This window comes from Anolis carolinensis, chromosome 1, assembly GCF_035594765.1.
Source record: "Anolis carolinensis isolate JA03-04 chromosome 1, rAnoCar3.1.pri, whole genome shotgun sequence".
Classification (NCBI taxonomy): Eukaryota; Metazoa; Chordata; class Lepidosauria; order Squamata; family Dactyloidae; genus Anolis; species Anolis carolinensis.
The window spans coordinates 163,374,757-163,389,294 of NC_085841.1; the positions used below are offsets into that span (position 1 = coordinate 163,374,757).

Genomic DNA, 14,538 nt, shown 5'->3' on the forward strand with positions numbered 1-14,538 from the left:
ATCTGGGATTTTTACCTAACCAGTCTTTTTTCCAATTATATAGTTCTTGCCTCTCAAACCAATTCAGGGCACCTTGTTGTTCTAACTTGTTAAACTCACCCCTCGAGATTTGTATCCATTTCTTCCAAGAAAGAGCCGTTTCCACCTCCACTAATTTTTTCTTAAGTTTAATTCTCAGGTTTTCTGGAAAATTTCCAGTAAGACTATTGGGGTTAGGGGAGAAACTCCTGGGAATACCTTGTTTTTTAACTTAGCCCATGTTTCCATAACATCTTTAGCCAAATTATTTTTACACCCCTTAATTATTTTGCCAGTTTTTGATATGGAAAACATTTCCCTATAATCTCTTTGCCAACATTTTCCTTCCAATTCCCGCCAGATTAATTTGGGTTCCGAGAGCAGCCTAAACACTCCCTTTATTATATGCGTCTCATAATAGGTTTTTAGTTCTGGTATTCCTAATCCCCCTAATTTCTGTGGAATATACCATAAACCTCTTGGTAGCTTAGCTCTTCTTCTTCCATTACAGAATTCTTTAAGTAATTTCTGCCATTTGTTAAGATCAACATCTGTTAATTTGATAGGTAACATATTACAAAGGAAGTTAAATTTGGATAATATTTTCATTTTTAAAATGGCAATTCTGCCGAACCATGAGAGATTAATTTTTTTATATTCGAGTAGTCGTTCTTGGATTTTCCTAAATAGTCTATCAAAATTTAATGTATTTAACTCTGAATAATTAGTGGGTATTGTTACTCCTAAATACTTAATTTTGCTTCTAATCTTAACCTTAAATTGATCTATTATTTTCTCTTTGACCTTTCCCTCCAGGTTTATTGTCATTACTTCCATTTTCATCTAATTAATTATTAGACCTGTTATTTTTCCAAACTCTTTCAAGTGTAGGTTTATCCGGTCTAGCAATCCATCAATTCTTACTGGTACTGTAAATGATACAGCTAAATCATTAGAAATCTCTAGAAAATTGTAATGAAAAATCATTTGTGAAGACTCAACCATGCAGTTACTATAATTATTCCAAAATTAACAATTTTAAGGTGACAATTTTTCCAATATATTTTGGTGGGTTTCACACATCTGTCTTCATTTCAATACTAGAACCCCAAATCATCTGAAATGTTCTTGAAATTATGATCCAGATGTATTTTCCAGTTAAGACTTTTGTTAAAAAGACGGCCAAATACTAGAGGGAACAATAAGATGAGGGATTGTGCTCCCTTTCATCCTAAAGGCAACAACAGACACTGTGGAACAGTTACCATTCTCTGTTGTTGGAGGACAGAGCTATGTGTGCCATACTACTTGTCCTGTACTCTGCTGCTGCACAGCAGCAGCAGGACTGATGGAAAAGTCAACCACAAGTCCAGATTTTGCAGTCTCCCATCTCAGGCAGCAAAATGTTTTGTGTCTTCAGATTAATTACTGGGCTTAGTTGCTACGATGCTGTGCCATAGTTGCAATTTGTCTGACAAATCAATATACTGCTGCTATTTAGAATCTGTTAGCTTGGAAACTTGGGACACATAAAGTTTTCTCTTCCATTTCTTTGGCTAACTAAAGTGGTATTGTAGCTTTTCTGGAAAGTATTAATTCCCATTCTCTGAAGAATAAGTACTGTTTTGGCATGTCTTTTTAGCAATTTTTTTTTGCCATTTCTGCAAACATCTCAGTTATAAATCTCTTCAAAGCAGGACACATGCAGTGATCATAAAAAGGAAATATGATCTGTTGAGATACTTCTGAGTTATTGTTTCGTAACTTAACAAGGATAATGTCTTTGTTTCCAAACTCTGCTTGGCTATGGGGTTATCTGGACAACAGTTGGCTCAAGGGAATATGGAGAAGCATCCCAGCCAAGTACTTGGTGTGTGAGGATCCCATCTTCTAATATTTTTTTTTTTGCACACTGTGATATGCAGACACATATACCTAAATAAAAGGCTGTAGAGAAATAATCACACATACAGGCCATTCTTTGCCAAACTATGCTAGTATCTATTTTAAAAGGGGAAATGTGATTTTTAACATTAAAAGTAGTTCACCTAAAATTCTTAATATTTATAGAAAATTTCCATTGTTGTCCTCTCTAATCTCTGGACATTCTAATAGCACATGAGAAGATTAGTTTTTACCTGAAATGACATACTACTCCAGGAATCCCCAGGGCTTTCAACATGATCCTATGATCAATTTCTATTGAAAGTGGGCTGCAAAATCACATTGCAGCACTTAGAGCAGTGGTTCTCAACCTATGGGTCCCCAGGTGTTTTGGCTTTCAACTCCCAGAAATCCCAGCCAGTTTACCAGCTGCTAGGATTTCTAGGAGTTGAAGAACAAAACACCTGGGGACCCACAGGTTGAGAACCACTGAGCTAGAGTGACAGTAGCTGAGAACTTCATTCTTTTCCAGCTCAAGTGTTATTGCACCGTTAGCTGCAGACAAGCTTCTGCAACTCAGCTAAACCGAGGACAAGGAAGAGGTTGATTTGAATGGTCAGAAAAAGACTCTGAAAGAAGTTTCTTTGTCAGAAACTTTGTTAACTCGGGTATGCCTGTACATAAGTGGTGCCGAAAGCAATCACACCCTTTTATAGCAGATGAGCAGAAAAAGCAGACTTTACATCAGCCCTCCACATTTGCAGGTTTGACTTTTGCGGATATGTTTATTCGTAGATTTGAATGAAGTGTTCTCTCCATTGCAAATCTATGATCAGCTACCAGTGCAAGATGTCCACAAAGTTATACTAGAGGATCAAAAAATGTCCAGAGAGCATTTTCTTAGGTTAGAAAACAGCAAACATTTCACATTTCCCCCTCCCCCTCTTTCACATGGGTCATGCACCCCTAACTCCAGTGAATGTGGAGGGTTGAATGTAGTTTAATTTGCAGAAGCAAAGGACCAAATCCTTTCTGTTGTACCAAGAGCAGCACCAGTGTCTGCATTTTTATTTCTTTGAGAAATTTCTATATTTTCTCTCAACCCACAGAGGTTCCTAAGGTGATGAACAGATAAAAACATTCTGATATGGCTTCTCCCCGGCCCAATTTAAAAGGCAACCCACAAAAGTCTAAGTCTAACTCACTTGTCTCTTAGATAAAACTTCCAAGAAAACTGAACTGAACCACAAATTCAATTTGTATTTATGAGGACTGTTTGTACAAACATTTGAAAAACAAGAAAGTGGTTGATTAGGTGTTATCTACTATCGCATAGGGAGACATTTCTACACAGCAAGCCTTTTACATAACTGAAGCTCTTTGTTGCACAACACAGTGTTTTAATGGCAAAAGCCCAAAGGGGACAGAAAATCTTTCCAGTAATTTTTGGTGCCAGTTATGTCGTGGAGCTTATTAATCAGATTTTCATCTTGAAAAAAGCTTTTATATCCAGTTAACTAAAGTGATCCAAAAATCAATAGTTTTTTGGCTTTTTCAATTGCATGGCAACAAGCAATGGGGTACGGCAAATCATGTGGGCTTGGGGTTTTGAGACCTACTTGGAGGGGAAGGGAGTTGGAAGAAATTGCTCTCCTACTCAATGGTTTTCTTCCCCCTTCCTTTCAGTTTTAATGCTGTGGATGCATGTGTCAGTGTTTCTAGGTCACAACTGAAAACAAAATGTACTTTTTACTAGGATTTTATAGGATTCTAAAATTTCATAATCTGAAGACTTCAAACTACCTAATGAGTTTCATGGACAAAAATGATGAAGGACTTTCCATTCTCTTAAAAAAATCATTTGTGTGCCCATGATAATGCTGGAAAAGGTGCCTGGTCCTGCACATGTTTCAATATGCCGTGTGTTCTATATTTACAATCTTAAAACATTTTGTACTCTCAGAATCCATTAAAGAAATGTAAACATCCTCTTCTTTAAAAACACTTGCATGTTAGGTGTATTTTTCAAATGGCCTTTACAATTAAGAAAATACTTTAAAAAAATTTAATATTCTCTTTCCTTCCTACTGGTTCACATTTCCTTCTTTTCCTGTCAGATAGAAGGTGAAACAACTTTTTAAAAGTGACCATTTGTTACCTAGCTCTCATAAGAGCAGGAGCAACCACTACATTTTTTAATAATATGACTGGAGAGGAATGCCCTGGGTTCACACAGAAGTGAGGAGGCAAGAAGTCAGCTTTGCTCCTTGCTTTAGGTAAGTCCTGTATAAATTTGCATTAAAAGCTAAGTTTGTGCTGACTCTTTTCTTAGACTGCATTAGGAAGCTGTGTGCTTGACTCTTTTCTTAGATTGCCTTCAGAAGCCGTATGCTTGACACTTTTCTGAGACTGCATTAGGAAGCCATGTGCTTGACTCTTTGCTGCTCTGCTATTGTTTTGAAAGTGCTATTGTTTTGACTGATTGCTGGCTTCCTGTTGAAGCTTTCTGAGCCAGAGGCTGAACTCAAGTGGCAGTCACCCCTACACAAATCATCCCTACACTACATTAAAAACACATACACAGGGAGGTGGATAGCAATCTGCCCAAAAACGCACACTATAAGCATCCTGCTTGGTAACTTCACTCACCAAGAGATGGAACAAAAGCAAAAACTTTCCATCGCATGCACAAGTTGTAGCATGTTTAGCTTCTTTGCACAACAACTGTTCAACTACATCTGCACCAAGTGTAAACAGATGATTCTGATGGAGCAGAGGATCCCTCAACTCGAGGACCGTATTAAGACCCTTAAGGACATTCAGGAACTCGAGCTCTTCTTGGACACTGCACAAGACGCTGTTCTAGATACGCAACCCGCATCACACCAACACTACCATGATCAGGCACTTTATGGGGAGATCAACTCAAATATAGACAATCCTCAGGCTTGGAAGGAGGTCACCGGTAGAAAAAAACAAAGGACCAGGCAGCCTCCGCAGAATTCTTCTGCTCAGCTTGACTTACACAACAGATTCTAAATTCTTACACCACTAACATCTGATCAGGAAACACATCTTGTGGAGGACCACAGTTACTTAGCTACCGCTCAGTGGGCCACTCTTGATCAATGCGTGGGGACAATTGACGGGGACAATGCATTACCACATTCACACTTACACAATCATGCAGATGTTTCATTCCTAGTCAGAGACCAGGAGCAACAGGAACACCCCTGGGAGAGGGATGGGCTCTTTGACGCATCTCAATGGATTGTCATTGACGAATGCACTGGGGATGTCGAGGAGGAGGACAACACTTTACACCTACACAATCCACTTCAACAGGAACACTTTTCAGCAGACCTACACACTATCTTGCACAAAAGAGACCCTGTCAATCCTCAAAGGAAACAGGTCTTGGTAACAGGCGACTCCCTCAGAGGAACGGAAGCCATCATTTCCAGATAGGATGGGAAGGCTCAGGAAACATGCTGCCTCCCGGGGGCAAAAATACACCATGTCACTCAGAGGCTCACCAGGCTCCTAAAGCTCCATCACCCTAACCCCCTCATGTTGATTCATGTAGGAACCAATGATACGGCTAGGCATACCTTTCAAAAGATCACAAATGATTTTCGAGCTCTTGGAACAAAGCTAAAACAAAGTAATGTACATGTGGTCTTTTCATCCATTCTCCCCATTGTACAATGTGGCCCTGCGAGGGCCAGAAAAATAGTACAGGTCAATAACTGGCTCAGAAAATGGTGTCAGGAGGAACGTTTTGGCTTCCTCTACCATGGCCTGCTTTTCGAGGAGGAAGGCCTACTGGCAAGGGATGGGGTGCATCTCACACAAGTAGGAAAACACCTTTTTGCTCACAGACTAGCAAACTTCATCAGGCGCACTTTAAACTAGGTCAGCTGGGGGAGGGGGACAAGAGCCTTGTGAACAGTATTTTACCCATGACCACAGGGAATCGCCATAAGGCTACATGGAGGGTTGCACAAACACAACAAGGACCAATTACCAAGAACACAATAATCCCAAAGGAACAGCTTGGGGAAGGTCCCAGGGGCTTACATGTCTTTACACTAATGCACAGAGCATGGGGAATAAACAAGACGAACTCCAACTTTTAGCACAACACCACACTTACGATGTCATAGGCATCACTGAAATCTGGTGGGATGACTCCCATCACTGGAATGTAGCTATTGAAGACTATAATCTCTTTCACAAAAACAGAACCAAGGGGAGAGGAGGGGGAGTAGCCCTATATGTCAAAAACATTTACGTTGCAGAAGAGATGCAAGACAGCAACCCAGGAAACCAGTTTGAAAGCATCTGGATAAGAATCAAGGAAACGGGACTCAAAATGATCACGTTGTGGGTGTCTACTACAGACCTCCAAACCAGGATGAAGAACTTGATGAAGCCTTCTGTCAGCAGCTGACTAAACAGCCACAAAGAAGAGATATAGTAGTCATGGGCGATTTCAACTATCCAGATATCTGCTGGAAAACAAACTCAGCCAAGAGTACAAATTCCTCACTTGCCTTGCAGACAATTTTATGGTCCAGAAGGTAGAAGAGGCAATAAGGGGATGGGCTACTCTTGATCTCATCCTAACAAACGCGGAGGACCAGATCAATGCAGTTGAAGTGGTCGGATCCTTAGGGGCAAGCGGCCATGTGCTCCTGCAGTTTGCTATACAAAGGAAGGTCGAAACGGAAAAAAAGTCAAACCGGCATTCTGGACTTTAGGAGAGCTGACTTCCAAAAAATGAAGGAAATACTGAGCGGCATACCAATACTAAAAGACAAGGGAGTCAAGGATGGATGGGAGTTTTTTCAAAAGTGAAATACTCAAGGCAGAAATGCAAACAGTGCCAACAAAGAATAAAAACAAGACAAGTGCAAAGAAGCCAGAATGGATGTCCAAAGAACTCCTAAATGGTCTAAGATTAAAAAAAGACATGCACAAGAAGTGGAAAAGGGGAGAAATCACCAAAGAAGAATTCAAACGAATAGACAACTCCTGTAGGGAAAAGGCTAAAGCGCAATATGAGCTCAGGCTTGCCAAAAACATTAAAAACAATAAAAAGGGCTTCTTTGCTTACGTCGGTAGGAAAAGGAAGAACAAGGAGGCGATAGGGCCTCTGCGAGGAGAAGATGGGGAAATTCTGACGGGATAGGGAAAAGGCAAACTATTTAATGCCTTCTTTGCCTCGGTCGTCTCACAAAAAGAAAGCCAGCCTCAACCTCAGCAACATGGAGAATCTTTGCAGAAGGCAGTGTCGGTTTCGTATCATGTGGATTTTGCCGCTGCCTGTTCTCGTGTTGGGTTTTGGGTTCGGGTTCTGCAGCTTAGAGTTCTGTTTCCTGAGAATCCTCGACGTTTGGATTGGCTTATCGTGAGTGTGGCTTTCTCCCTTCCTGGACTTTTGGACTGATTTGACAACGGCTCTGTTTGACCACCTTGGTGACGACGTTTGGATTGGCTTATCGTGAGTGTGGCTCTCTCCCTTCCTGGACCCTTAGATTACCTCGACTACAGCTCTGTTTAACCACCTTGGTGACGACGTTTGGACTGGCTTATCTTGAGTGTGGCTCTCTCCCTTCCTGGACCCTTGGATTACCTCAACTACGGCTCTACTTGACCACCTGAGAAACAACGTTGTTTGGACTCCTTTTACGGCGACTCTGGGACTTCGGCTGGCTTTGGCGACTCCTATTTGCAACTGACTCTTTGGGTACAGCGCTGTCTAGTGGAACCCTTTGTTACAGCGCTGTTTGCTTGCTGTTTATTTTGAACTGAGTTTAAATCCGGGTTTTCTTCCTGTTTAATCCGGATTTTCTTTCTGTTTAATCCGGGTTATTTTCCGGTTGCTTTTTGAAGCCTAGTTTGGGCAAATCTTTGAGTTTTGGCTAGAGACACTGAAGTTAAGTGTCTCTGAGCGTATTTTTGTTGCTTTATAATAAACCTTTTGTTGGACTAAACACGTGTGTGGCTCTTTCAGGCCTCCGTGTCTCGACATATTTAATGTATTTATACTTAAAACTAGGGAGTTCTTTTTCAAACACTCTGTATTATGAAACCAGCATTTCACAAGAAAGGTTGAATTTGAAAGAAGTAGGTGGTGTCGTATAAGTCTTAATTCTGAATAACTGTCCAAGAGCCCTGCTATAGCATGCTTCACAATGTACCCTAGCCCTATCCCAGGTCATATACATATTTTTAATTTTTGCCCAAAGAACTGTCCTTAATTTATATATGAGGTAAAGATACAAACCACATACACATATGTAAAATTATGTCTGTTTGTACTACCAAGGGTGCTACTAGGTGACCATCCAGTGGCCCTTTGTGATGTCACTGGATTGGCTGTTGCTAGATTGAAGTGGTCCTCTGTGATGTCACTGGGAAAGGAGGGTGACATGTGTAGCAGGGATAGGTAAGGAGGGAGGGAGAAGAAAGAAAAAAAGAAGGAAAGAAAGGGAAAGGAAAGGGGATAGGGAAAAAGAAAGGGAAAGAAGAAATGAAAGCAGGGGAGAAGCAGCCTCTTTGATACCCGAGCAACACCAGGTAGATAGCATAGATACGCAGTAAGCTTCAGTAAGGTAGCTTACTGAATCCTTTGTGTTGAAATGCTGATATACTTTCCCCAGATAGAGAAAGACAGATATTACTTTATTAGCCCATCATCCATTATTTTAAAAAAATTCTTAAAGCTTAAGTAAAACATTCCCACATAGCAAAAGGTATCCTTACAGCTCAGTCCTGTAACCTAAAGAAACAAACAACATATACATCCTATGAAAGAAGGATAGGCAAAGACTAAATTCAGCTGCCTATGAGCCTCATAGAAGTAACCTCATTTTCAGTTCAGACTAATGTTTTTCATTTTTTCTGCCAAGCTATTATTTCTGGAAAGATCTAATACTATTATATTAGACATTTTAATGTGACCACAAAGCATGCTATTTTTAAATAAAAAAAGATGAAGTGAGCAAGTCATACTGTCATGAACAGACTATTAACCTACTTTATTCAGTTATTTCATAGGAGAGGGAAAACCTGCATCATACATTACAGCTCAAGCAAACTTTTGTATCACTTAAATCAACAGCAGGAAAGTTTCTAAGAAAAGGGCTATTCAGCATATGCCCAGTATTTTTGCATAACCTTTTAGGTGTACATTTGGCAAAACGTTAGCTGGGCTTATTCCAAGAAATGACAGCTTTTAGCAAACCACATGCTGGGGTTTCAGGCTTCTTAGAACCTGATGGCATAACTCTAACAGCATTAATATTGAACTACACTATCCATAAAACGTTCCTTTTAATATTTTGACTAAAATGCCATATTTTCTCCTTATAAGTTATCATCATTGAAATCTTTGTCTTCTACTACAAAGCCATAAACATCCATCAGAAAACTTCTTAGAAAAATACAGAAAAATGTGAAATTGTTATTTGCATGGGGGGGGGGTGTTACTCAGAATATGATTAAATTACATCAAGTTTCTAATCAAGCCAAAGAGCTATTTTTTCATCCCTGAAAATCATTATTCTTTTTGGAGACTAATATGTCATACAATAAAACAGGTATCGGAAGTGTTATTTTGTGAAGCAACCTTCAATAACATCTGTCATAACACACACACACACACACACACATATATATAAATATATAAACACTGTTCCAAATATGAACTCATCTTTCCAGAACCAAACCTCAAGCATTTAAATAAAATATCTTTTTCAAATATGAAAGATAATTTCCCTAACTAAACTTCACACTCTTTCAAACAGTCCTTTCCTGCCTATTAAGCAATTATACTGATAACACTATGTCTATGTTCCCCTTTATCTGCAGTCTCCTCACAATTTCAATGTTATATAAACATCCTTGTTTATTATGCATTTGCAAAAGTTTTACATTTTAAACTGCAGTGATATGGGTTGCTATGGGTTTTCCACGCTGTATGGCCATGTTCCAGAAGCATTCTCTTCTGACATTTCACCCACATCTATGGCAGGCATCCTCAGAGGTTGTGAGATTTGTTGGAAACTAGGCAAGTGGGGTTTATACATCTGTGGAAGGTCCAGGGTGGGAGAAAGAACTGTTGTCTGTTTGAGGCAAGTGTAAATGTTCGCCTTGATTACAATTGAATAGTCTTGCAGCTTCAAATCTTGGCTGCTTCCTGTCTGGGGGAATCCTTTGTTGAGAGGTGATTAGGTTGCCCTGATTGTTTCTTGTCGGAAATTTCCGTTTTTGAGTGTTGTTCTTTATTTACAGTGATATGTCCACACATACTTTTGCACACATAATAAAGAGGATGGGGATAAATAAGTGGAAAAGTAGAAAGATGGAAGAGAGAAAAAAGGAACCATGTCTCAAGCTTGTTTTCTGCTGCCCTGGAGACTAGGACACGGAACATCGGCTTCAAATGACAGGAAAGGAGATTCTACCTGAAAATGAGGAAGAATTTCCTCACTGTGAGGGCTGTTCAGCAGTGGAACTCTTCCCCAGAATGTGGTGGAAGATTCTTCTTTGGAGGTTTTTAAGTAGAGGCTGGATGGCCATCTGTCGGGGGTGCTTTGAATGCAATTTTCCTGCTTCTTGGCAGGGGGTTGGACTGGGTGGCCCACGAGGTCTCTTTATGACTCTAGGATGCAAAGGGAATGGCACACAAACCAGACTAAAGAGATTGGGGAAAATACACAGACCAGTTAGATATGATCTCACAAATATTCCTAGTGAATATGCAGTGGAGGTGAAGAATAGATTTCAGGGACTTAATATTTAAGAAATAGAGTCCCAGAAGAACTATAGACAGAGGTTCACAACATTGTTCAGGAAACGGCAACAAAGTACGTCCCAAAGAAAAAGAAAACCAAGAACCCAAGATGGTTGTCTGTTGTGACACTGGAAGTAGCCCAAAAAAGAAGAGGAAAGGAAACAGTGAGGGGGAGATATGCCCAATTAAATGCACAATTCCAGAGGTTAGCCAGAAGAGACAAGGAACTATTTTTAAATAAGCAAGGCATAGAAGTGGAAGAAGACAATAGAAAAGGAAGGACAAGAGATCTCTTCCAGAAAATTAGAAACATCGTAGGTAAATTTCAGGCAAAAATGGGCATGATCAAAAATAAAGATGGCAAGGACCCAACAGAAGCTGAAGAGATCAAGAAAAGGTGGCAAGAATATACAGAATATACAAACTGTACAGGAAGGATAATAATATAGAAGATAGCTTTGACGGTGTGGTGAGTGAATTCGAACCAGACATCCTAAGGAGTGAGGTTGAATGGGCCTTAAGAAGCATTGTTAATAAAAAGGCAGCAGGAGACGACAGGATCCCAGCTGAGATGACGCTGTCAAGGTGATGCATGCCATATGCCAGCAAATATGGGAAACACAAAAATGGCCATCAGATTGGAAAAAATCAATTTATTATCCCCATACCAAAAAAGGGAAATGCTAAAGAATGCTCATACTTTCATACAGTGGCACTTATTTCACATGGCAGTAAGGTAATGTTCAAGATCCTGCAAGGTAGACTCCAGCAATACATCAAGCGAGAGTTGCCAAATGTCCAAGCTGGGTTTAGAAAAAGCAGACCAAATTGCGAATATCCGCTGGATGATGGAGGAAGCTAGCGAGTTTCAGAAAAACACCTATTTCTGTTTTATTGACTATTCTAAAGCCTTCGACTGTGTGTATCATAATAAACTGTGGCAAGTTCTTGGTGGTATGGGGATACCAAGTCACCTTGTCTGTCTCCTGAGAAATTTGTACAAAGACCAAGTAGCCACAGTAAGAACAGACCACGGAACAACAGACTGGTTCAAGATTGGGAAAGGCGTATAGCAGGGCTGCATACTTTCACCCGCCCTATTCAACTTGTACGCAGAACACATCATGCGACGTGCAGGGCTTGACGAATCCAAGGCTGGAGTTAAAATTGTTGGAAGAAACATTAACAACCTTAGATATGCAGATGATACCACTCTGATGGCTGAAAGTGAGGAGGAGCTGAGGAGCCTTATCACCGAGATGAAAGAAGAAAGTGCAAAAGCTGGGTTGCAGTTAAACATAAAGAAAACCAAGATTATGGCAACCAGACTGATTCATAACTGGCAAATAGAGGGAGAAAACACGAAGGCAGTGACTGACTTTATATTTCTAGGCGCGAAGATCACTGCAGATGCAGGCTGCAGCTAGGAAATCAGAAGACGTTTACTTCTTGGGAGGAGAGCAATGGCCAACCTTGACAAAATAGTGAAGAGCAGAGACATCACACTGGCAACGAAGGTCCGCATAGTTAAAGCAATGATATTTCCCACAGTAACCTATGGATGCGAGAGCTGGACCATAAGGCAGATGGAGCAAAGGAAGATAGATGCTTTCGAACTGTGGTGTTGGAAGAAAATTCTGAGTCCCTTGGACTGCAAGAAGATCCAACTAGTCCATACTTCAGGAAATAATGCCCAGCTGCTCACTGGAGGGAAGGATATTAGAAGCAAAGATGAAGTACTTTCACCACATAATGAGAAGACAGAAAAGCTTGGAAAAGATCGTGATGCTGGGGAAAATGGAAGGAAAAAGAGAGGCCGATCAAGGGCGAGATGGATGAATGGTAGACTTGAAGTGACTGGCTTGACCTTGAAGGAATTGGGGGCGGCGACGGCTGACAGGGAGCTCTGGCATGGACTGGTCTATGAGGTGAGGATGAGTTGGAAGCGACTCAATGAATAAACAACAACTCCATAAAAGTTCCTGTATATTTCTCTTTCACACATTATACTAAGAACCGATTGGAGAAGAACTGTTATTAAGACAACTCACTCTTTGAAGACTACATTTGCAGCTATTACTACTTGTGAAATATATAATTAAATCTGCAAAAATGTTGTTCATACATGTTTGCCATTAATATTTGTATTTAAAGTTTCCAACTCCAAGCCAGGAAATTTAAAAATATTTGCCTTTTAATTTTTTTTCTAGAAAACGAATATTCATAAATTGAACGTTTTTGGTTTGTACCTCCATTGGCATCCAGCCACATTGTGGGGAACATAGATAACCCTTTGGTTTGACCTAGAAGAGCTTTTATTATGTTCCCATGTAGGTCCTATTTATTGTATTGGTTCCTCAGTCCAATAATTTATCCAGGAAGCAGAAACATGTGCATGTTGATACATGCAAACACACATACACACACAAATTGAGAGCAAAGGTCCAGTAATTTCCCAAACCATTTAATACTATGTGGTGTATAGGCTATATCTACTTTTATGCCACTTGATTCTCAGAGGTACCAGAAGCAGTTTTGCTCCAACAACAAAGAGCTTTATTGTTAAAGATTATAATTTAATCAGAGCTTATGTTTTCATGAATCAGAATCCATGCATCAGGTACACTATATTACACAAGAACTGATGTAATATAATAAAAAGGGCAATTTTTAATATATTTTTTATCAATAATTAGTGCAGAACTATTTTCAAAGCGTGTGTCGGTGTCTATAAATATGTACATCAATGACAGATCAAAACCAAAATATGATGCTGGAGAGGGTGCAGAGACACAGAGGAAAACTGTGCCAGGAAGAGAATGAAGTTAGTTTCCATGTGATATCTAGGAAGACACAGCAATGTGAGAACAAATGGTGCACTTACTAATAAACTTGTTTTGCATAGTTTCCAACAGAGCTTGATGAGCATCTTCATTTTGCAAAGCACACGAACATTCCCTGGCCAATAAGGTCCGCACAAGATGCTCTCCACAACCTATGTTAAACAGACCACAAAGTATAGTTAACATAAATATGCAGTTAACACTGAGCTATCTTAATTTGGGGGGGGGGGGTGCTTTTCCCGCAAATTTTCCCTCTTTAAATCCACCCCCACTCCCCTGTTCATTGCATTAAACCATGCAAAGTATTATTACAGAAAGAACATTTAGGCGTTCAGGGTTGTTCTCCACAATATAATAGGGGTTATTTCAAATACAAATAATGAGGGTTATGCTCAAGCAAATGTTTGCATCCAGTGCATTCATTTCCAAGTTTATTGGCAGATTTTAAGGCACTGGAGAACATAGCTAGGCAGGAGGAATACATCCTCTGACTTTACCAGCAGCTGGATGAAATAGTGTTTATGATTATCTTTTTTGCTCTTAGTTTTGATAAATCCAATGAGAAATTTAAGGAGTGCTTTGAACAATCACTATGTGGGCACAGTGAAACCACCGAGAGAGAGAAAAACGAGGAATAATAATAATAATAATAATAATAATAATAATAATAATCTTTATTTATATCCTGCCACCATCTCCCTGAAGGGACTTGGGCTGGCTTACAAGGAACTCCAGGGTGCACATATAACATACAGCAGTTAAAAACTGTACAAAAGTATAAAACAAGTCACATAAAATTATAACAACAACCCCTGTCAGCACATACAGCATAAAATCAAAATAATACAATTTTAAAACAACAGTAGATCAAACTAACTGCTGTCAATTCACAAAAGTGCCAAGTGTCAGCTTCATACAGTTCCATTCAGCCTACTCAAGGTCAAAGGCCTGTCTGAAAATCCATGTTTTCAGGTTGGAATGGAAGGATTG

General features: G+C 39.8%; 1 protein-coding gene across 10 annotated transcripts in view; it reads right to left on the reverse strand.

Moving 5' to 3' along the window:
- The window catches only part of tasp1 (taspase 1), a 135,048-nt gene that overhangs the window by 60,427 nt on the left and 60,083 nt on the right, over positions 1-14,538 (reverse strand). For all 10 annotated transcript variants that reach the window (XM_062957830.1, XM_062957828.1, XM_062957836.1 and 7 more), the window contains exon 11: positions 13,590-13,700. In XM_062957830.1, coding sequence (XP_062813900.1) covers positions 13,590-13,700 — 111 coding nt within the window. The remainder of the gene's footprint in view (positions 1-13,589; positions 13,701-14,538) is intronic.